Raw genomic sequence first — 24,513 nt, 5'->3', positions numbered from 1 at the left:
TGGCCAGAAACTTGCTATGTAGCTGAGGTTAACCTTGAGCTTCTGATCCTGCTGTTTCCATCTCCCAAGTTCTGGGATTAGAGGAGTATATCACCATACCCAGTTTTAGGTGGTGCTGGGAATTGAACCCAGGGTCTCATGTGTACTAGGCAAGCACTCTACAAACTGAGCTATAGCTTCAGCCTCAACAAATGTATTTTTATGACATCAATTTGTCCCAAGAAACAGTTCCTAGAGTTCTAAAAAAGCTAACAAACCCTTAACCATCTTTAAATTCTACCTTTGCTTCCCATTCTATTTTCAACTGGATCTCTATTTTTTTTCTCAAAAACTCCTCTCATCCAAATAAAAGACATGAATGGTTAAAATACATATCTCCATACCTGTGGAGGATCCAAGGTCTGTAGAGACAAAGCTTCCTCCCCTAACCGCCGATAAGAGCACATCTGAAGGTCAGAAAACGTCTCCAGCAAAGGACTGTTCAGGGTTTCTGGCAACAGTAGGCTCAGGAGGCCTGAGGCCAGGCCGGTGGCTCCAAACACGATGAAGGGTAGAGACCACTGGACAGTCTTCTGTGGGGCAGTGGCGGGGAGGCAGGGGAGGGGGGACGGACAAACAAACCTGTCAGTTCCTTGGCAGTGATATCAGCAGTCTTATGACTAAAAGCTGTCATGTTTACCACCCATTTAGTGCCTTCCCACTAAACTACACACCGTGGACCGTGTTCTTTGCTCCCAAACAATTACCCTGGGAAATCAAAGAATGATTCCTCAGGCATGCAGAGATAGGACTGAGTGAATCAAAGGGTTGCACGGAAATGTAGAGCAGAAGTCTGGAACAGGCTATATTCTCTTAATATGAAAGATACCCTAAATTATTTGCAGATAATGAACTTCAAAGTTTTTAATTGTGTTATAAGACCATAACTAAGAGGTCCTAGACTGAAGGGGAAAAACTATGGAAAAAAAAAAATCTTACCACATACATAGTCTGTTAGCTACTTAAATTGAACATGTGATACAAGCAATTGTTCCAGAGATTCCAAAGATATTCTTAGGAAAAGTTAAAGTTTTGTTTCAACACAGAGATTCAAAAACAACCCCCAATAATTGCTTGGAACCCACTCTGAGTTAATGAACATTCCATTCTGGAATTCCCACAGAAGATGCTAAGAATAAGACCTTTTGGTTGGCATTTTCAAATTCTATGGGTACTAATTAAGATTCCTCCTGGAACATCTTCCCCCAACTTTTGAAAAATGAAGAGATGACAGAGGAGGAAAAAATGGAGAGAGGGAAGGGTATGAGAGGGGAAAAGTGAGGGGAGGAGGAGAAAGAGTGAGGATAGGGGATCTCTTATCTCTAGGCTATATGAAGACACTAGCCAAGGCCTGAGGGTGTTGCTGAGGCAAAGGGAACACATTTGTCTTCCCAGGAATGAGCAGAGAGAGTGCTGGGGACTATTCCTAGGACAGTTATCCACAGTCAGCTACTTTAGCAGAGGGCACCTAAGGTCCCATGCAGTCTGCAAAACAAGACATGGAACCAATGAGATTCCATCATAAAAGGTCCTTTGGCCTAAACTTTAGCATAAGACATGGAGAGATCCTCAAAAATAGAAAAGGCTGCACTACAGAGTGTTTCAGAGACACGTGTGCTAGGGAGTGCTGAGTGTAGTGGTCTGGGTAAAGGACCTGTTCAGAAGCCCCACGGCAAAGCTTGTCACCTTTCAACAAGTCTTGAGGGGGAAGTCACACAATAGACAGACTATTATGGGGTCTCTCCTTTCTTATTATCTCAAAAGAAAGAATGTAGGCCAGAGACACAATTTAAACACTAGTTTATTTATCAAGGCAAAGAAAGCAATTCAAAGAGAGATTGGAGTAAGCTGCCCCAATGTGGCTTAACAGCACAGTGGGATCTGTGTTGTGGATTTTATTATTTTTATGTTATATGTATGACTGCATTGCCTGCATGTATGTAAATGCACCCGTGTCATGCAGTACCCACAGAGATCAGAAGAGGGTGTCGGATCCCCTGGAACTGGAGTTACAGATGGTTATTAGCCACCATGTGGGTGCTGGGAATCAAACCTGGGCCCTCTTCAAGAGCAGCCAGTGCTCTTAACCACTGAGCCATCTCTCCAGCCCCCGTGTTGTGAATTTTAAAGAGGTTTCAATGAATATTTATAAAGTAGGTGGCATATTCATGGAGTATGGTGATCCTTTTGCTTTCCCAATTCATGGTGGACTGGTTCTAACTTTTAGGGATTTCTTCTCAAGATTTTCTAGAAAAGCCCCTAAGGGGTTTCAAAGCCACAATGCAAATGATATTATAATATTAAAACACTATAATACATAGCATAATCATTTTAGGATGGAGACCCTTTGTTAGTAAGATATATGAGAAAATGCCTGGAGCCTTAGTTTTGATCAAGGAGGAAAAACTCATGTGCAGCCTCAATGACATTTAACTGTGAAGGAGCATTCTAACCCTCAGAAGACTGAGACGCCATGGAGCTGCTGTAGTGTTCCTCATGTCTAACTCCTTTTGGAGACTGCTCAAGGTCTTGTGATTGACCTCATGTTTGTCAGGTGAGACCTGTACTATCCCAGGGTTAATACATTCTGTTGTTTTAAAAATAGGCTTCATCATGAAAACTGGGTTTTACAGCAGGTCATCAGGCTGGACAAATGGAAACAGAGCTTGGGCTATCCACAGGTCTCATTCTCCTAGCTTTATTGCTCATGTCTATCTTCTACTTTCTCTTTGTAGATCAGAGATCTGCCTGAGGCCCCTGGGCTCTTTCACAGATCCTGAAAATTTTAAGGGTTGGTCGTTTCGTCTCCCCATCCCCACCCTTGTTTTGGACTGTACAACTTAGAAAATGCCGAAGATACGAGCAGACACACTGCTAGGCATGTTTCTCCTCAGTTTTCTTTACAGGTGGTATGCTCTGTGGCACTTCTCACCTTTAGAGCAGGTGACAAGGTTGCTACAGTCACTGTGAGGGCTACAAGCAGTGATATGAGCAGAAAGAGCACTTAGCATAGAATCCAGCATATGGTAAAAGACACATAGATGTTCATTAATTCACTTATGGATAGGGATGGGAAGGGGCTCACTGGTATCAGAGGACCCTCCAAGGAGAGATGAACAAAACATCAGACCCATCAGGAGTAAACAACCCAGCCCAATGCCCTGGCAGAGTACTGGTTTCTTCTTCCAAAAGACACAAGGTTCACATTTGTATAGGCTGTTCTTAGCTGCCATCTGGTCATGAGCTCTTGCTATACAAAAGCACAAATGATTCCTGAAGGAGAGAATCAAGAAAAACAAAGCCAGGAGGTACAAACCAACCAGTGAGGGGATGAAAGGAGCAATAATCCCACCAATTCGGGAGAACATGGAGCAAGTTCCAAGCCCAACATTCCTGAAAGGCATAAGAAAAAGCAAAGTTATTAATTAGTTAATTAATTAAAATCAGTAATTTCTGGGGGGGACAATGTAAAGATCCTGGGTTGGGGGAACACAACAGGTCCAAAATAGTGTATCCCTACATGGAAGGCATAGTGCTGCCTACAGAACTTTCTGTGAGGGTGGAAGTATTCCGTAATCTCAACATTCTATATGGAAGTCACCAGAAATGTGACTAGTGAGGATAAAAAATTTTCTAAACCGGGTCTTGCTATGGTGGCCCTGGCTGATCTTAGGCAGTGGTAATCCTCCTGTAATCTTGGGTATTACAGGTGTCCTCCACCATGACCAGTGAGTGGAAACTCATTTTTAATTTCTGTAATTTTAATTAATCTAAATAGTCACATGAGGATAACAACTACCATATTACACAGTGTGCCTACAGAAAACAAGAGATGAGCATTTGAGTGTTTCTTATGCATATACTGAACTTTAGTTTTCTTATCAGTTAATACAGCCAGAAAACCAAGGCTTTGTGATCTGAAAAGTTTGCTCACTTTTTGAAACTCAGTTATTAAAAAGTCAGACATATAAATAGGAAATTATGTGTGCATATTGTCAGGTAACCCAGAACACAACCTTCATAAATAGTTTAGGCATAAAAATGGGGAAGGAGCAGAGAATGGTAATGTGTCTAGAAAGGATGAACATATAGAACTCTATCTCAGCCTAATTGTTAACATCTACATTTGCTGTTAAAGTGTCCCTGTGTGGTTGGCATGCCATCTGAGTTTTATAGCCAGGATCCAGAAAAAACAAGTTGTAGGAACAGTCAAGGAATGAGTAGACAATTGCAAACTGATCCATAGGTGGAAAGGCACCCCATGCACCTTCCATGAACAAGGGAAACAAGGAAGTCTTTCACAGGATTCTGTAAATACTAGGAAAGGGCTGGCAGAGGGAGCACCAGTCACAGGGAACACAGCCGAAGCTGCAGCCCCATCCACCAAGTCTGGGTTTGCTCTTGTTTTCACACTTGTTTTATGAAGGGAAATTTAGGATGGAAGATACTGTTTTTTACATATGCATGCACTACTCATCAAAAATCACTTTAACAACAAATAACTAATATTTAAATCTAGTATTCAATCATTACTACATGAAATGAATTTTCTGAGACAGGGTTTCCTATAACCTCGGCTGGCTTCTAAATCCCTAGGTAAGCAAGGATGACCTTGAACTTCTGATCACCCACCTCCGCTACTCGACTTGTCCAGCACTAGGATTATAAGCATAGACCACCAGGCCTGACATGAAATAGTCTTTTACACATAGGCTCTGTAAGAAAGGGACCTTGTCCCCTTGTCTGTTATGTACAATACTTAACCCTGGATGAGTGACTGAATAAATTAAATCCACTAAAATAAAGACGCCACCTGTCCCCTCTGGGAGATGGGGTACATCCAGAGTAGAGGGCTCTTCCTTCAAGTCTCATGAGGAAATTTAGCTCATAACAAAGCTACAGCTTGCCAGCTGAGCAGGCAAAGAGCTGTCACCAGACAGGCTCTGTATTATCATGACTGAGTTACTTCTGGCTCTTCTGACTGCCCATGCAGAGGGTAGGGAAGGCCATGTCTACTTGCAAAAACAGTCAGCAAAGCCCAGATGGCAGGAAGGGGATGTGGTAAAGTGAGACCCAAACCTGATGACGGTGGGGTACAGCTCAGAGGTATAGATGTAAACAATGTTGAAGGCAGCACTGATCGTCAGCTTCCCCATCAGGGACAAGGAATGGCTGTTCACCACTGCAAACATACCTGTGTCTGAGGAGAAGAGAACACTACCTGTGAAATCCATGTTGAGAACACCTCCTTCAAATGACAATGAAATCATTGTGATGGGTTGAGGAACATTCATGTTGATCACAGCAAAGAGGTAGCATAGCCCCCTCAGAAGGGCTTAGCTTTAGTTCCTCCCCCAATCCAGTACTTGTCAGTATGTCTTGGCTATCCCTGTGATTGGTACACTGATTGTCATTTAGTGAGATGTGGCCTGCACTTGTTACTGAGAACCCCTGAAAACACCTATACTGATATACTGAGGGGAAGTAAATGCACGTGTCATGGGTGTCAATATCTCCCTTCTTTCTTATCTCTCATTCGGGGACTGAGACTGAGGAGAGCCCCAGAACAGCTTTGATCTGCAGTTTTCATGCCTTGCTGTGTCAGCTTTCCTCACTGCATCAAATACCTGAAATAATCTTAGCTTAGAAGGAGGAAAGGTTATTTTGGCTAAAGGTTATACGTGTTTCATTATTGTTGATTGGCTCTGTTGCTTTGGCCCTGGAGTGAGGCAGAATATCATGGTGAGAGCACATGGTGGGGAAACCTGCTCATCTGGTGGTGGTCAGGAAGCGAAAGAGAGGAAAAGGTCAGGGTCCTAATGTTCCCTTCAAGAAAATGTACCCAATGGCCTCACTTCCTTCCTTTAGACCTTACCTCTAAAAGTCCAACCACCTCCTAATAGTACCCTGGACTTGTGGACCAAATCCTCAGCACATGGATGTTAGAGGGTACTCAAAATATAAAATATTTAAGTATTCCAGCAGGGCATAGTGGTGTACACCTGTAGTCCCAGCATTTGTGGATCTCTGTGAGATTGAGGCCAGCCTGGGCTACATAGTGAGACCCTGTCTCAAAAAAAAAAGAAAAAAGAAAATAGTATTCTATTGAGGTGAGAAATAATCTCATCAAATTACTGAAAGAAGATATAACAATGTTCTATGGGGAACAAAATTAAAAGAAATGTGGAAAAACTTCTAATTCTTTTCCCCAATTTCTTGCTTGTATTACTAAATATAATTGGTCATTATATTTGAGTTTCTTAATCTATTTACAGAAAATGCAAAAATATAATCTATACTAGTTCATTTACTTCCTAAAACACCATCAATTATCCTGTGGTTCTTTCCATTATCAACATTATGCTCTCTGGGATTCTATAGCTTAATTATTGCCTGTCAAATATATCAAATGCCTTCCCTTCAAAAATCCATGTGCCTCTGTCTTCAAAATAGCAATTTTCTCCTTATGAGAAGAAAACAATCTTCATGCTTGACTGTACTTCCTCCCTTCACTATCAAACTTGGCCATTCCATTTCCTCTGTGGCTCCCAGCACTCTGGTTTATGCTACTGTCCTCTCTTGTAAGTCATCCTACGGAAGGCCAGCAGCAACATCCTAATCACCAAATATATTTGCCTTGAACTCACCTTGACATATCTGCCAAACAGAATGCCTTGTCCCTTCCTTGGAACTGTGTAGCTCATATGAACTCCCCTTTCTGTAATACCTCAAGGAAATAGCCTTTCCTCTGTAACTGCCACAGCCTCAACTACTTTCCGGTCCATTTAACATGTCCCAGATACTATCTTGTGGTTACTTACCTTTTCATTGTGTTCGCCCTAGATATATTGCGAAGTACTTCCTGCTAAGGTTGGTGTCTTACTTATATTTGATCTACTCTGAGCACCTCCCGTAGGACAGGGCACACCGTTGTTCACGAAATATTTATTGCGCTAAGAACCTTAGAGCTTCAGTGAGGATTCATGTGGTGGAAGGAATCTATGTTCACGCTGTCTAGACTTCTAGGGAGGAAGCCATAAAATAGGCCTCGCCCAAAAGCACAAGTTTTCCTTCTCTGCTTGACTGTGGATGACTATCTACTTTAACATGGTGTTGTCAGACAATGTCCAGGCATCTTAACCATGTGGAGCTGCGTTCTTCTCTGCTGGCAAGATATTTGGGAAATGATTTGGGAAATGTTGTAAGTACTGTATATGTTTAAGCCAGAAAGATCTTTCTAGAAAAACAAATCATGCCTTTCAGCATTTGCTCCAAGATATGATTCTAGGATTCTCAGGCCACTAGATCTCATTTCTTTCTAGTAATGATTTGGGAAACAATTTGGGAAATGATTTGGGAAATGTTGTAAGTACTGTATATGTTTAAGTCAGAAAGATCTTTCTAGAAAAACAAATCATGCCTTTCAGCATTTGCTCCAAGATATGATTCTAGGATTCTCAGGCCACTAGATCTCATTTCTTTCTAGTAATGATTTGGGAAACAATTTGGGAAATGATTTGGGAAATGTTGTAAGTACTGTATATGTTTAAGTCAGAAAGATCTTTCTAGAAAAACAAATCATGCCTTTCAGCATTTGCTCCAAGATATGATTCTAGGATTCTCAGGCCACTAGATCTCATTTCTTTCTAATAATGATTTAGTGAGATACTTACTTCTCCATTTTAATCAACAATAAGGATAAATTAGCCTCATCATTATTATCCAGAAAACTGAATTACGAAAAGGTACTGAGTAGTACTGAGGCAAACAAACATATGTATGCACAATTGCTGGATAAACTTAACTTCCCAGAAAACAAACGAACAAAACAAAAACCCACCTTCTGGGATGATGATGGAACAGATGGGAGGATGGAGGACTTTCCGATGTTGGGCAGCAGTTTTTCTCTGAATGGTTGCAGTCCCCACAACCCCCCCACCTCAAGGTCCCAGATTGTGCACGGCAGTGGCTTTGCCTCTGTGTTGGGCTTATGCTGGGAAGGGGAGGTTTCTGTCACTTGCATATTCTAACCCTGGAAGAATTTATTCTTAAGAATGGACTTCCCATCTCCCTTGATGGCCAGTTATGGTCTTGACTCCGTATGTGGTCCTGGGCACCCAGACCTTAAAGTTGGACCGTTCCCATTTTCAGGTACCAAGAAGTTTTCCATCATTTTTCTATTGCTCTTCTGCAGCCCCAGTGCACCTTCCCCTGTGCCCTACAGAAAATCTAAATCACCGAATTGAATTTCTAGAGATAAAAATCAGAGTCTGGGAAGCTTAAAAAATAAAAATAAACAAAGCAAGCAAACAAACAAAAAACAAGGGTCAGGGCTGTAGCTCATAGGTACAGCATTTGCTAAGCTCAAAGCCCAGAGTTCAAACACAGTGGGGTGTGGGGATGGAGTAGGAGAAAATAAAACTATTCTAAGGACTGGCAGTTGTGGCTCTGTATGTGTAAGGCTCTGGGTTCTGCCACAAAAAAAGAAATAATCTAACTTTGCAAAATGTTACCATTTGGAGAACACTGGCTAAAATGTACAGAGGAGAATTGTGTTTTCTTCCTTACGATTCCCTGAAAGTTCACAGTTATCTCCAAAACGTTTCAATAAACAAAATGAACCTAAATAACAACAATAAAAACAGTTGGAGGAAGGGGGATATGATCAAAATACATTCTATGAAACTCTCAAAGAACCAATAAAAGTGAGGTTTTTTTTTTTTTTTTTTTTTTTTTTTTTTTTTTTTTTTTTTTTTGTGACAGGGTCTCCCCGTAGCTTCAGCTGGCCTGGAAGTCGTTATGCAGACCAGGTTGGCCTCTGTGCCACCATGCCCGGCACAAAAATTGTATTTTTTAAAAACATGCCTCTGGGGCTGGAGAGATGGCTCAGCTGTTAAGAGCACTGACTGCTCTTACAGAGGACCTAGGCTTGATTTCCAGCACCCACATGGAGGCTAACAACCATCCGTAACTCCAGTTCCAGGCATCACACATAAAATAACAATAATAAATAAAATATAAACAAACACATACACACACACACACAAACATGCCTCCACTGAAGATTTTACACAGCTGAATGACTGGCTAGAACTTTGTGATTATGGAGAGTTAGAATGTTGCAGATATACGGTCCAGTTGTCAGGCTATTGTGAGTCCTCTCAATAACCATTCATCCCTCACCCCTACCTGACCAGTATCTTTTGACTAGAAGGTAAAATCTTTGAACTGTATTCTAAGCTACAAATGTTATCAGAAAGCATGTACTCTGTGGTTCCCACAAATGTCTTTGATAAATGCCTTGGTTTATAACTTTTGTTTATGCAGTGGCTGATGAGCCTTGTGTCAGTGCTTCTTCAATGGAACATGTTATTCTGTATATCCTGATCCATATTCCTGGGCCATGGTCACTCATATTTGACTCAAGAATAAACTACCTCTTATTCCTTTTGAGGCAAGAGCTGTTTTATGTTGACCACCTGACTATAAACAGCAAGTGTGGAAAGCGTAGACTTCCTCTACTTCCCACCCCATAAAGAATGGCATCCTTTAAAACCTCATAAGGGACTCTACATCTTTATTAATAGGATAGAGTATTACCATGTGGATATTTACATTCACCTGGAGGACACAGAGACTTATCTAACTCCCCATAGGGTCCAAAGCTGCAGGAAGAGTCCAACGGGAGATGGAAGCCCACTCTGGCCATAGCTCATTTGGGGAGGCTGGCTCTGGTCGCAGGCCTGAGCACACTCCCATTAGCCCAAAACCCCACCTGCTGCTTGAAACTTTCCTCCTCTTCTCCTGCCAACACACCCGCAGTCACCTCTTCAGAGGGAGTCCACTTTTCCCATATAAGATGGCTTATATCAACCACAGGTGGCTTTGTTAGTTTCCTGCCTGTGCAGCTGCTGGGCTGTTAGCGTTGTTCTGGAAGGCTCTGCAGTCACTGGACTTGTCCCCTGTCTTCTTGACCTACATTGCCAGTTATTACCAATGAATGGTCAAAACGTTGTTTTAGGAAAAAAAGCAAAGTGCCTTAGATGGGAAATTAAAGTGAAATTATGCTTTTTAAAAAGAGGATTTGCAGAACGGTTGTGTCTTTTCATGTATTGAACTCAATGAGTCATAAATTTACTCCAACGATGCATCTATTAAGGACCGCATTCTCAGAACTTCTTTTGGGAGAGCCCTTTTGAAACCATCAGAATAAATGTCCTTTTTGTCCATTTTTTTTCCTCCTGAGTTGTAAGATCCCTTTACTTTGAATTCAATCTTTTATCATGTACATACTTTGTGAATATTTTCTCCTGGTCTGTGCCTTACTTTTCATTTCTTTAGAGGTGCTCTGTTTTAAGAGGACCTTGTCATATCATGTTGCCCAGGATGGCCCTGAACTCCTGGCTCAAGCAATACTCTGTTGGTTCCAAACAGCAGAACTTCAGTTTAGTCATTCTCTTCTTTTGCTGGGTGATGATAAGCACATTTGTTTTATTTTGGTGTATTGTGAGTCAGGGTCACAGGTAGCCCAGGCTATCCTTGAACTTCCTATGTCATTAAGGATGATCTTGAACTCGTGATCTTTGGGTATCCTCCTGAGTGCTGGGATTATAGGTGTATACCACTACACCCAACTCTAAAAGCAAATTTTTGATTGTTCATATGTTCATGGATCTTTAAGATAGCTACAGAAACTACAGGTCCTTCAGCATGATATAATAGGCAAAGAACCATAACTCCTTCTTTCTTGCTTTTGTTGTTTCTTTTTCTGGTACTGGCCATTGGACACAGGATCTCAGGGATGCTAGGCAGCAGTCTGCCACAGAACCACACACCTGGCCAATTATTTTTCTTATTTGTTCACTCTGTGTGTGTGTGTGTGTGTGTGTGTGTGTGTGTATGTGTGTGTGTGTGTACACATTTGCAGGTGCACATATGTGTAGAGGTCGTAGGAAAACTTTCAGGAGTTAGTTCTCTCCATCTACCATGTGGATCCTGGGGATTGAACTCAGGTTATTAGGCTTGGTTGCAAGCATCTTTACCCACTGAGCCATCTTGTGGGCCCCCATTTGTTTCTTATAAGAAAAATACCATACAGACACAAAATCTTATCATTACAGTCTCACCTTTTCTAGAATTTCACCTGAATGAAATCAGTTTGCAGACTTCTGTGCCTGGCTTCTTTCACTTAGCATAATGCTTTTGAAATGTGCTCACGTTGCATGAGGTGACAGTTCATTTCTTTTTGCTGTTGCTAACTAATAGCCCACTGTATGGTTATATAATAATCTGCTTATCCATTCATCAGCTGGTGGGCATTTGGGTTCCTTCTAGCTTGGGACTAGTGTTCGTCATGCTATGAGCACTTGCAGTAGAGCCTTTGTTTCCTCTCCAGGTAAAGCTGGGTCATAGAGGAAGCTTATGCTTTACTTTAAACAAACTCCTGGATGTTTTCCTGAGTGTCTGTACCATTGTCTCAAGCAGTGTTTAAGAGCTCCATCCTTGCCAGCACTTGTTGATTTTGTTTTGCCTTTCTAATATGTGTGTGTGCTGGCATCTCAGCTCAGTGTAACTGTCGTTTCTCTGGTGTCTGATGGGTTTGAACATCTCTTTCCATACTTTCTTGTCTCTTGACAACCTTCTGGAGAACTGTCTGTTTAAATCTTTTGTCCATTTTTTTCTCATTATCAAGTTGTAAGATTCCTTTCTCTATTTGGTATTTAATCTTTTATCATGCATATACTTTACAAATGTTTTCTCCTTGTTTATGACTTTTCAATTACAGGTCCTTCACTTTATTTTAAGAGCCAGCCCAGGTTGGCCCTGAACTCTTGGACTTATGCAATCTTCTTGCCTCAGTCTCCCAGATCACTGTGACTATAGGCATACACCATTGCATCTGGTAACAGAGCCTTTTAATTTTGAGAATGAGTCTCATGTACACCAGGATTGGCCTTGTACTTACTATGTAGCTGAAGATGCTTTTGAACTTCTGATCCTCCTGCCTCCATCCCCCAAGTGCTGGGATTACAGGCATGTACCAACACATCTGGTTTCACTCTATCAAACCCAACAGTCTTTTATAAAGCAAAGGTATTTATTTTGACAAAGTCTAGGTTACATTTCTTTTTTCTTTTTGTGCTTTTTATGTACTAGTTAAAAAATCTTTGCCTAACCCAAAGTCACTATGCTATTCTAAAGGCTGGTGTATACTCTTCTGAAGGCTGTACTGCTTCAGCATTTCAAACTTATTACTGCATATGATGTGACTTATATTGACCACAGAGTGTGGCTTTTTTTTTTTTTTTTTTGAGAAAGGGTCTCACTATGCAGCAGTGGCTAGTCTGAAAATTGCTATATAGGCTAGGCTGTCCTTGAACTCACAGAGATCCCCAGTCTCTACCTCTCTAGTACTAGGATTAAAGGTGTGTGCCACCACACATTTTCAATATTCAATTCAGTTTCATGGTCTATCCTGTCAACACCATACTGTTTTGATTGCTATAATTATATAATAAGTTTAAATCAGATAAGTTCTTTAACTTTTTCTTCATAAAGGTTTTTGCATTAACTTATTCTATCAACAAAAGAATTCTCCTGGGACTCTGACATTGTGTTGAAGATGAATCAGTGTGAGGAGAAATGGTATCTTAAGTAATTTCCTGTGATCCTTAAGCATGGTAATCTATTCGTTAATATTATTATTGCCAATTCATTTACTTAGCCCTCTTGAGCATCTCTTATCAATGCTTTGGTTTTTATGTTTTATATACTGTGCAAATTTTGTCTCTATATAAAATTTCTTATTTTATACATTTCTTGTTTTATTGCCAGTGCCATTGTTTTATTCAATGTTAGATTATCTGATACTAATATATAGACTTAAACTGTGCATCACATGAATCTGCCAAGCTCATTTATTAATTAAATATTTTTAATTATTTAAAATTTATTTATTTATTATTAGTGTGGGGGGTGTATGATGTGTGTGGGTATACATGCCATGGCACATGTGTGAAGATCAGAGGACAACTCTGTGGAGGGAGCCACAGGATCCAGGGATTGAACTCAAGTCATCAGGCTTGGCAGCAAATGCCTTTATCTACTGAGCCATCTCGCTGGTCCTCATTTATTAATTCTAATAGATACTTTGTATATCATTCAAAATTCTCTCTACTGTTTTACTTCTGTCTCAGCTTGGATCCCCTTAATTTCTAATCACTGTCTTATTGTATTTATTATTTTCTTTACAGTGTTCCACAGAATTGGGAATAATGGTCATCCTGATCTTAGGGAATAATCCACTCAGTAGTAAATATAGCATTGATTAGAGGTTTTCCCTTGATCCTGTTTGTCAGGCTAAGGGAATTATACTCTTGGTTGCTAATACTTTTTTTAATGCCTGAGCACTGAGTTCTGAGAAGTGCTTTTACTACTCGTATTAAAAATAATCATGCAACTTTTGTTTTTCTTTCTAGATTCTTAATATGGTGAATGATATTGACTGACATTCACATTTATGGGACAAACCTTGTTTTTGTTCAGTTTAGACATCAGGGCACCTGCAGCCTCACGAACTTAGTTGGGAGAATATTTCTTCCTCCTTTATGTTCTGGCAAGTCATGCAGAATTGATATTATTTCTTATTTATGTGTTTCACAGAACTTACCAGTGAAGCTATCAGGGCTTGTAATTCTCTGTGGGAATGCTTTTAATTACACATATGAGTTCTTTAGCAGACATGGGGCTGTTAAGTTCATCTGCTTGCTTTTGCTTAAGCTCTCTTTGTTTCGCTAAAGATTTACCCTGTCCAAAATAGAATTTACTGGCATAAAAATATTCACAACATTCTCTTATTAATGCCTCAAGTTTCTTTAGTGATGCGCCCATTTCACTTTTGATGTTTGTAATCTGTGTCTTCTTTTCCTACTAGTTTGTTTGGATGTGTTTAAGATCAATTAATTTTTAGTGGTCTTAAATAATAGGATCTCCCTGTAGCCACAGCTGGCCTGGAACTTGTTAAGTAGCTCAATAGATCTCAATCTCACAGAGATCCACCTGCCTCTGCCTCCCAAGTACTGAGATTAAAGGCGAGTGCCACCACGCTCAGCTTAGCTTTCCATTTTAAAGTCTGTCTTCTATTTTCTTGAGTAGGAAGCTTAAAGTATTGATTTGAACATTTTCTGATCTTTAAACCTATATGAAACATATATATATCTCACGTATTTTGATATTAAACATTAAATAAAACAAATATTAAATATTTTGGTATTACATTTGTATACTTTATAATTCAACTAAAATATTTTTAAATTTTCTTTGCTATTTTTTCTTTGATCTCTGTGTTTTTAGTGTATAGTTCAACTAAAATATTTTAAAATTTCCTTTGTTAATTTTTTCTTTGATCTCTGTGTTTGTAGAGTATTGTTTAGCATTCCAATATTTGAGGATTTTCCTTTTTCGGTTTTTTAAGACAAGATCTCATTATGTAACCCCACCTGGCCCCACTCACTAATGTAGACCAGGGTGGCCTCGATCTCACAGAGGTCTGACCACCTCCTGACTCCTGAGCGATGAGATTAAAGGCATGTGCCACCATGCCTGACCAGTGTTTTGTTTTTAAGTACTTTTAGGTAAACAGAAAGCAGCCTTTCATCTAGGGCTCCTTTGGTGGAAGTGGTCTCTACCCAATCAATGGTTAATGTCTAGCTAAAGAATACAGAGTGTTAATGGCTTAAGGATGAATGATTCTGTCTGCTATTATCTAATGACCCTCCCCACTCTTTGTCTGGTGGTTTTCCCCTGGCTATAGGAGTTCTCTCTAATGCATGTATAAATCAGCAAGCAGCCAAGATTTGGAGGTTCATCTGAAGTCTCTGGAGGCCTTCCTCTGTGTGTCTTACTCCTCTTGATACTTTCCCGTAACAAATTCTAACCCCATGCTTAGTATCCATTTCTTCAATTCAGTAAGAATGTCAGGATTTGCTGCCTTCCCCTCCCTGCCATGTGGCTTGGCCACCCTGAGCTAGAACCCTCTTGGAGCTCACCTTAGTTTCTTTTCTCAGGGATCACTGTCCTATGCAGCCTGCTGTCCAATGACTGAATATGCATAATGTATATTCTGTCTGGTTTTATAGCTATTTAAGGCAGGGAGATAGTTGGTCTCTGTTACTGTTATGGCTGAAAGTTCAAGTTCTCATAACACTTGTCAGTTCTCATGCAGCATTATCTTTTGTTGTTAGATTTGGATCACTAAGTTCTCTCATTAGATTGCAAGCTCTCTGAGGCCAGGAAGAGGGCCTTGTTCATGAATGGAATTTGTATACCACAGACACTAGAAGTCAGATCAAGAATGAGCAGACCAAGGCTGAGGAAGGGACTGAAACACCCCAGGCTTCACTGAAGCCGAGTCCAAGGACACACTCTTCAAGTGCAAAGTTGTTTATCCACATGGGCTTTGACTTCCTAGTGTTCGGTTCATCCAGAGGGACTACAGCTGCCATGAGCCTCACCCACCAGTGGCCAGTGCTACTCCAACACCAGAGTTTTAAACCCTAGCTAATTCCCAGCAAGACCACCACTGAAGAGTTAAGAACTGGTCCTAAATGTACAGTGTTAATCCTCAAACTCAACAGCTTCACCATTTGTAATGTGTATTTCCAAAGAAATACTGACTGAGACTACAGAGTCAGGAAGACCTGCAATCTGCACCTTTGCTGTATAACGCTGGACAAGCTGCTTGTCAGTTTGAGTTTTAGTTTCCTTATTTGATGGAGGTGATACATAATGACCTACAAATGAAGAGAGAAGCTGTATTCTTTCTAAATGCTGGATTTAGAAAACCCAGCAAATAGTCAATGCTCCATAAATGGTAGCCAGTATTATAAGCTTAATTAGGATCCTCTAAGCAAGAATACAGATCAAATCTGCGTAAAAAAAATTAGTGGTTCCTGCTAACATTATTCCTAGAGGAGAATACTTGCTAGGAGGCCAACCAATTAGCAAACACATGGGTCCCCGGGGAACTTTTGTCTAACATGGGCTGAGTGGCCTTCATCTGAAATGCTTGGTCCATAAATGTTTCTGATTTGTGGGATTTGGAATGTTTGCACATACTTAATGAGGTGTCTCAAGGTGGGACCAAAGCTGAAGCAGAGCATTTATTAGTGGTTCACATACACTGTATACACAGTCTGAAGGCAAGTTTATGAAACACTTTCAGTGCACTTGTGTAACTGTGACCCAGCACAGGAGGGCAAGTGTGGGACTTTTTACATAAGACATCGTGTTAGTGCTCAAAATTTTCAGTGTTAAAAGTTTTTAGATTTTTTAACATTTCAGATTTCAGATGTTTGGTTTAGTGATGCTCAGTTTATAACTATAAATCACAAGTTTCAAGACACCAAACAACTCGAGTTTTGGCTTACTGGCTATGTCTCCAAGAGGTACACTGTCACAGTATCCACAAATGCCCAGAAACTGAGACCCACAACCATACAGATGCTAAAACGAAGCCAGTAAGGAAAGGGGCACCTGAGTTGGCAGAGAGAGAGAATGCAAGTGTGGAATGCTTAGTGGGAAAGTCAGGAAGGGAAGGAGCAGCAGCACAGGGAAAATAAGTGGTCTCCAAGTGTATTAATAGAGTTTTCAAACTGCTAGATCTTTTTCTTAATATGTATTTATCAGAATTTTCATAACATATAGCTTAAAACTCTGAAAAAACAGATTTAAAAGAAACCAAACCAAACATTTTAAAGGGTAAATATGAATAGCTTAAAGAATATTTTTTTAAGCTGGGAAAAGATTCTGGAATAGTTGAAAGACTCTGCAAGTACAGCAAAGATTATGCACACAAAAAGGTGACCATCTGTTCTCCATCTTAGTGATAAATCAAATGAAAGGAAATGGGCTTCATGTAGTGAAAGAGAATCATTCTAACATGCATGGTTCTTAAAAACAGAAATCATTTAGTAAAGGGCATTATAGAATTTCTTTCCTAGGAAATCCTTAAAACCAGCAGGATATCCAGCTTTTCTATTAGTATAACAAAGGTGTCATATTCCCTTTGTTACATACAGAGGCACCTTCATGGCATGCAGAGAACAATGCTTCACTGTGTCCCAGTCTGGGTCCACCAAGGGGGGTGATCCATAGAGGGTTCTAGCTGCTCTCAGGATAGATAGGGATGAAGAAGGGCTGACTGGTCTAGATGGGAGTCCACACATCTACATTCACCTTGGATTTTTATTTTGTTATTTATAATGAGAGATCTTTTTTTTTATTTTTTTGGTCTTTTTGAGAGAGGGTCTCCCTGTAGCTCCAGCTGTCCTGGAACTCACTATGTAGACTAGGCTATAATGAGAGATAATTTTAAGGAAGGGTCATATGCAGGGTGGGTTACCTGAGTGTGCAAAGAAATAGGAGGGAAGAAGATATCCCTTGACCTGGCTCTGATAGATGGGATAAGACACGGACATGTTTATGGTAATAGTGCAAAGCTGTTCTCACTGAGATGATGCACAGAACACTAGACTGCTGTGACAGAAACCAACCGAATTCACAAAACAAGTTCTGTTGAGCATAAACCACAAAAAGTGGGAGCCCATTATTTTTTGTCCTAGACAAACAAAATGAGGAAGTGACATAGGCAGAGGTGCCAGTGTATTCAAAGGACAAGATATGGGCAAACTTCCCAAATTCTCTAGTTTCCACGATGTAATGGAAATCCCTGTGAGGCTGTACTATAATCTGGGGTTAAATCTCTATTAAAGCTTGAGAACAAACTGCACTCTGGATCAAAGCACAAAACTTCAGGTAGTCACTGACAATGAACAGGTACACTGGATGGTTGCACAAGAATGGGTAACCCTGCAGGCTCCCCAACTAGACTATAACACAACTGAACCTCAAAGCATTTAATACACAGTGAGGGATGGACACTTCACGCTTTCCAGCAGTTACCAAAACTTTACGTCAGACCATCTCATAATGATTCCCACTGGAGCCCAAGATCCATAATGGAGTCTCATCAGAACCCCAAAGCCCCAGACTGGGCTTTGTTATCCCATAATGCTCCTGCAGAAGACACTTGTTATGTCCTATTCCTAATTCAACACTGCAGCTCCCAAGGCAGGAACCTCCAGGCCTCCACTGTGCAGGCAAAAAAAAAAAAAGGAAAGGGGGGGGCAGGGATAGAAACCTACAAGTGTACACGTATCCATAGAATTTCTTTCTCTCCTTTTTCTTTTTTGCTATTGAAACTCTGTCTTCCTATGTAGCCCAGGCCTGCCTCCAATTTGTTAAACATGATGGATTCTAACTTAGGATCCACATCTGTCTCTACAGAATTTCTAAATCAGGGTAACAATCTGGTTAAATGGGATGACAAAGGGACACTTAATTTTTGTTTCATGCATTCCAAGCCGGCTTCAAGTTTGTTATGTAGCTGAGGACAGCTTGGAACTTGTGATCCTCTTGCTGCCACCTGCTGAGTGTTGAGATTACAGACATGCTACTATGACCAGATTTTATGTAATGTTAGGGACTGAACCCAGGATTTCATGCATGCTAGGTAAGCACTTTACCAAGGAAGATACAACCCCAGCCCCCAAATCATCTTTTGAAGCTGTGTTTGCATAGTAAAGCTACAAACTTTAAAAAAAAAAAAAAAAACCCAAAACTTTCAGTTTTAGTCATACTTTATAATTAAAAAAATTTTTTTTATTACATTTATTCACTTATTTTGTGTGTAAATGTGTTTGGGCACACGCACAATGGAACATGTATGGAAATCAGGGGATTACTTGTCAGAGCTGTTCTCTCTTTGCACCATGTAGATCCCAGGAATTGAACTCAGGTCATCAGGCTTGGTGGCAAGCACCTTTACCTGCTGAGTCCTTCTGCTGGCCCTTATTCACACTTTAAAATGACCAAGAACACAATAATTTTAACTGACATTGAATATCATCCTTATAGGTGTTGCTGCTATTATTTTTTATTTACTTATTTATTTATTTCTTCATTTTTTTATTTTGTATGAGTGTGCTGCCTGCATGTATGTAAGTGCACTCATGCGTGTAATGCCCATGGAGGCCAGGAGAGGGCATGGGGTCCCCTGTAACTGGAGTTATAGATGGTTGTTAGCTGCCATGTGGGTGCTGGGAACCCAACCTGGGTCCTCTGCAAGAGCAGCCTGTGTTCTTAGCTGCTGAGTCACCTCTCCAGACCCTGTTGCTATTATTAATTGGGGTACCTTGGGGTACCATATGGAGACACTGAGGAGTGCCAAAGCCACCTTTGAGAATCAGTGTCTTTGACCACCAGCCTTGTGGTTGGCTGGAAGGCCTCTCCTTGGCCTTCCCTATCACCAAATAAACAGCTCTAACATAACCAGTGTTGCATCCTAGCCACCCCAGATGGCAGCTTAATTGCCTGAAAGAATTAACATTGCACCTCCAAGCACCATATTCACCCAGACAACAGTTTGGGCAATGAAAAGAATCTGGCCCATTATGTCCACACAATTGCTAAATGACAAGCAGTCACAGAAAGAAGCCTGGCATATGGTGAGCCCTCCACTGCACTGAGACTCACTGTAATCAAAGTGCTGCTCAAAACCCTTACAGAAATTTCAAAGGCTTACCTTTCTTTTCTGGAAGAAACATCACAATGAGACAAGCCAGTCCTCCAAGGCTCAGAAATGCAGATAATGTTCGCTTCCGACCAAACCTAAATAATAGAAAGAAATCATACATTTCTCTTAAGAATCTTATAAATTCATCTTCCCTTTCCTATCAACCTTCTTATTCAGATGTGCTCAGGTTCTTTTCTTAAGGAGTGGGTGGCAGATGTGGCTGGTGAGAGCAGGATATAGTTAAGCTTTGTGAAGAAGAGAAGCCACTGGATGGCTAAAGAACAGTTTTCTAACCAAGTGTGCATGCTGTTCCAGGCACTGTTTTAAATTCATCCCACCTATTACTTTACTCAGTCTTAGTATGTACTGTTCCTCTCCATCTTCTAGAAAGGAAACTGAGAAAGCAAGAATGGAGTCCTCTAGGTTGGCTGTTCTCTGCTCATTGACTCTTATGGAGCTGAAAGCTTTAAACACAGTTTTTGTTTTTAATATCTCTTTTTTTAAAGAAATACCAACAGAAAGAAATTTTTGTTGGTGGTTTTGATTTAAGTGAACTGTACTGCATACTTAAGTTCCCAATAAGAGCTCCAGGCTTGAAAGAAAGACACTATTAGTCAGTCTTCATTCTCCAGGGGCCTGCAACAGGCCAGCTACTCAGCTAAGAACTTAAGTATTACTTATAATTCTGATAGTGGATTTTCCAGGTATTTTATGATCCCTAGTCTGAGAATGAGCACAAATAGAAGCTTAGTGAAGGAACTTGCTAAAGTCACAAAGCTAAAATGTGGCTAAGACTCAGATCTGCTTGATCTGAAGGCAGTGGGTGATCTTCCCTCTGCTTCAGATTTCAGTCCTGCCTCTAGGCAGCAGCTGCTAGGAAACAGGAAAAGCCTGGAGCTTTTTTTCAAAGGTTATTTTTATCAGTCAGCATCAAGCAGCTTTTGAGAAACATCGATCATGCCAGGCAGGCCCTAGATATATGCTGACACCATGGACAGATTTCTGGTGGTGCTGGAGGTGGCCATCAGAGGCATGCACAGGAACCTGTTGCATGTGCCCCTGTTGGGATGCTGGGGAAAGACCTCAGAGTATGAAGCTAGGCTTGTTCTAGGGCCATGGTGAGACTCAGGGACCATCACTAGCAGAGGATTCAGTTAAGGACTCTGCAACACTGCCCAGGAGAAAAGCCTCCAACTGAACAGGCCCTCTGAACTCAGATCTGCAGCCTGGCACTAAGCACACTATCTTAAGGAAGCCTAAGCATACTTTCCCTGACACTCAGGATTTTCTCACTGTATCTCTGACTTCCTGTCTAATTTAAAAGGTATGACCTTCTATCTTCTTCCTGACAGGTGCTGGGATTTACAGCTTGCCTGCCCTGTTGCTTTTCATTCAAACTCTAATAAAACTTCTCAAGATTCCTTCCAAATATCATTCTAAATTCTTTTGTTAACAAGGATAAGAACCCAAAAGGAATCTCCATTTCCCTGTTAATAGTAGCATGACACGACACAATGCTAATGGAGGCCAGGTCTAGGTTAGAATGATAATTTAATTTCTGGGTGGTGAGAAATGGCACAACCCAGCTAGTTCCTAGCTCAGTAATAATAAAAGTGATTAAAAATAAAAAAACAAAACTAAAGAAATATTTCAATATTGTGCTCCCTCCTCATTAGTAACAAAGCAGAATGTATTCTGCCCTCCCAAGTAGGTCTTAGGAACCAAGAAACCTTTCTAACTCTGTCAGGGTTTTTGTCTTCCTGCTTACAGGACCTTCTCAATTCCGAGTTGATGGACTTCTACCCACATGGAGCTAACAATCCCATTGCTTAGGCCTCAGAATTTAGATACAGATGACTTAACAACCCTCAAGTTAAAGCCTACATAAACATGCAGACACATGAAACTCAAGAACTACCACACTAAAAACAGCCTAGCTGCATTTGACCTGAGAGAAAGTCTAATCGTCACAGTGATAGGTGTACACTGCCTACAGCCAAAGACCATCATAATTAGGTACGTCCATATGTAAGAGTGTGGATGTGCTGCAGGTATAGATTCTCCACATTGGACCTCATGTTTTATCCATACTCACCATTTTTGGTTAATCAGGTAGATGCAGAGAGGGTAGGATGGAATCTCTATGAGTCCAGACAGGGCCAAGTTGGCATAAATACTCCCCCCTAGGTCACCTGCACTCAGGGTGAGGCCATAATACACCAAGCTGCACACAAACCTACATTGGGGGTCAGAGGATCGAGAGGTGAGAGAAAGTCCATAGAAAAGAAACAAAAGATTTTTTTTCAGGAGAGATTAAACTGGTTCAATATAATGCATTCTGCTGCGAATCATCAGCTTTACTCAACCCTAACCTAAACCTCTATCCTATTAGAAAACAAAAGTATAATGTAGCTTTGGGAGTGATTTATACCTAGGTGTATATAAATGAATGAACAGTTCTTGCCCAAGGGAAGACATTGTTCCTGCCACCTCAAGCATTTCTGCAATGAAGAGAAAGCAATGGCTCTATTCTTACTTTATTGAATTCAGCAATTTATGGAACACTGGCCTATAGCCGTTGGTAGTATCAGAAGGACTAGATAAAGCCTTCTGTGGAGAAAGCCGCCAGGGGATGGCTAGAGATTGCGTGCTGGAAAGTGGCTGGATCCTCAGATGGGTCACCTGCAGGCCCCAAATGCCTGGCTCTCCATTCCCCTAGGACCTCAGTCACTTCCCAGCTGAGGTTTTCACTACAGCACACATTCTACAGATACTAGAGCAGAGAGGAAAAGGGCCAGAGTCACAGCACAGGAGGGCCTTCCAGGAAGACCAACATGGAGGGAGCCCCTTGAGATACATTAGCTTATTTGTCCACACTATTCTTGAAACTCACACTTAGCAAGCACCTCTCAGCCCTGGCATTGTGCCTGGCACATGCTTATCTCCTGCAGTGGGAAACAAACAGCCAAGGAGCTCAGCCCAACTAAGTGCCAACCCAAAGCTCCGAATCAGAGTGAAGGTGGTAAAAGGAACTTCAGTGCCCTGGCAAGCTGTGATATTAAAAACACAACACAGAAGAGAATTTTAAGAACCCCGAAGCTGGACTTTACTAGTATATGAAGACGTGATAAACTGTGAATTCCTATACAAGCAATAAATTACCTGAGCTTTCCAACTTCACTAGCTTTTATGTTTTTGCAATTCAGCATGGCCAGTGCTTGTTAAAGGGAGGTCCTCATTTGCTTCCCTTTTGTTTTCCTTAGAGAAATTTTGGTAAACTGTGGCTGAATTTGGATCAAAAGGGAAGGAGAAAGATTTACTTCTCTCTCACCCCAAAAAACATAGCAGTGGGCCAAGTGTCCTAAACTGTTAAGAACAGGCTATTGTGAGCTGGGACTATAGCTCAGAGGTAGACCAGTAGAATGTTTGGCATGTGTAAAGTTCTAGGTTCGGCCTCCTGTAATACAAAAGATAGCCTGTGGTGATGCAAGGTGGGAGGTTGGGGGGAGTTGGACTGGCAGTGAACTAGAGGGAGCAAGTGCTTCTCCCTTTACTTTTCTCAGAGGTGGAGCACTTCCTCACATGGTAGGCAGGTGAGCAGTGTTGCAGCCAGGGCAGCACAGTAAGGATGCAAGGTGACACTGAGCTTCTGCTTTTTGTCAGCACAAGACTAAACAAAGATAAATCCATCCAGTTTTCTAAATATTTTTTTAAATGATACTTCCACCTGCAGGACAGTTCTTCCCTTCTCCCTCTTATGTAATTCATTATCTCTCTTTCTCTCTCTCTCTCTCTCTCTCTCTCTCTCTCTCTCTCTCTCTCTCACTGTATATGTACAAGTATACAGGTCTCTTCCTCATTTAAAATGGAAATTCCAATGAAGAAATTCCAGGCATAAAAAACACACCTGCTCTCTGCTTCCCTGGGGAACTCTCCTAGCCTGCACTACTATCCTCAGGTCTCTTGGGGTAAGTCTATATATAGCGCAGCTCTCCGAGCCGGGACTCCCTAAGCCACATTCACCCTTCCATCCCCCCCCCTCGCCGTTCTATACTCCTAGTTTGAGCCCTGCGCCACTCCTAGTCTTGGGGCCCCAGACACCTGGGGAACCAATACTGTTTCCTGATCCTTCTCACCCAGAGCAACTCAGTCCCTTTCTTGGGCTCCAGGAGCACCGCTTCTGGTCCTGGCCCTGCCCTCATCTCCCTCTACTTCCCTGGTCCTGGAACACTCGCCAGCCTTTTTCTGGGGCTGACAGCCTCTTTCTGGGGCTCTGAGGCTTACCTTTACTCTCCCTGAACCTTTGCATCCAGTACAACCCAGCTACTCAATCCACTCCCTGGGAAATCTTGGGGCTTCTTCCCTCCCCATCTGCCTTTGCTTCCCTGCGTGGCGCAGCCACGGCAAGGGTCTCAGGTCAGTGCCACCCAAGTTCCTGAGGCCAAAAGCATTCTTATAAGATTCCAGACCTAAGGAGAAAGTCTGAAAACTTCTGATCCACATTGGAGTTGGGCCAACACAGAACTCCTGAAGACAAAATCAATCCGGCCTCGACAATATAAAATCAAAAGAGAGAACCAGAAGCTAAGACGAACCAGCTCTTCATACCCAAAAAGTAAACCACAAAGACACATAAAGCTCAAAAATAAAAGAAGCAGAACTAAACTTGAAGGCCCGAGTATCACACAAGAGTCAGAAACTACAAAAGAAATTCACATGTCAAAATCACAGAGAAAAAATAATAACATGAAAAACCAAAATAACATATCCCCACCAAATACCAGTAATCCTCTAGAGGAGCACAATGAGAATCCCCTAGAGACAATGCAGGACATGGAACT

At 41.3% G+C, this 24,513-nt stretch overlaps 1 protein-coding gene across 2 annotated transcripts in view; it reads right to left on the bottom strand.

Moving 5' to 3' along the window:
- The window catches only part of Slc22a15 (solute carrier family 22 member 15), a 103,984-nt gene that overhangs the window by 2,051 nt on the left and 77,420 nt on the right, over window positions 1-24,513 (bottom strand). The window contains exons 7-11 of one of the 2 annotated variants that reach the window (XR_003849701.1): window positions 21,768-21,908; window positions 19,682-19,767; window positions 5,119-5,239; window positions 3,356-3,432; window positions 384-572 (exon numbers count right to left, since the gene is read on the bottom strand). Coding sequence is in view for 1 of the 2 variants with exons in the window: in XM_008834023.3 (XP_008832245.2) it covers window positions 384-572; window positions 3,360-3,432; window positions 5,119-5,239; window positions 19,682-19,767; window positions 21,768-21,908 (610 nt within the window). In the remaining variant the exon portion in view is untranslated. The remainder of the gene's footprint in view (window positions 1-383; window positions 573-3,355; window positions 3,433-5,118; window positions 5,240-19,681; window positions 19,768-21,767; window positions 21,909-24,513) is intronic. The other variant, XM_008834023.3, reaches the window with a different exon arrangement.

This window comes from Nannospalax galili, unplaced genomic scaffold, assembly GCF_000622305.1.
Source record: "Nannospalax galili isolate Female #2095 unplaced genomic scaffold, S.galili_v1.0 scaffold475, whole genome shotgun sequence".
Taxonomy (NCBI): domain Eukaryota; kingdom Metazoa; phylum Chordata; class Mammalia; order Rodentia; family Spalacidae; genus Nannospalax; species Nannospalax galili.
Note: the sequence above shows the minus strand (reverse complement) of the source record. Positions and strands in the feature narration are given on the sequence as shown.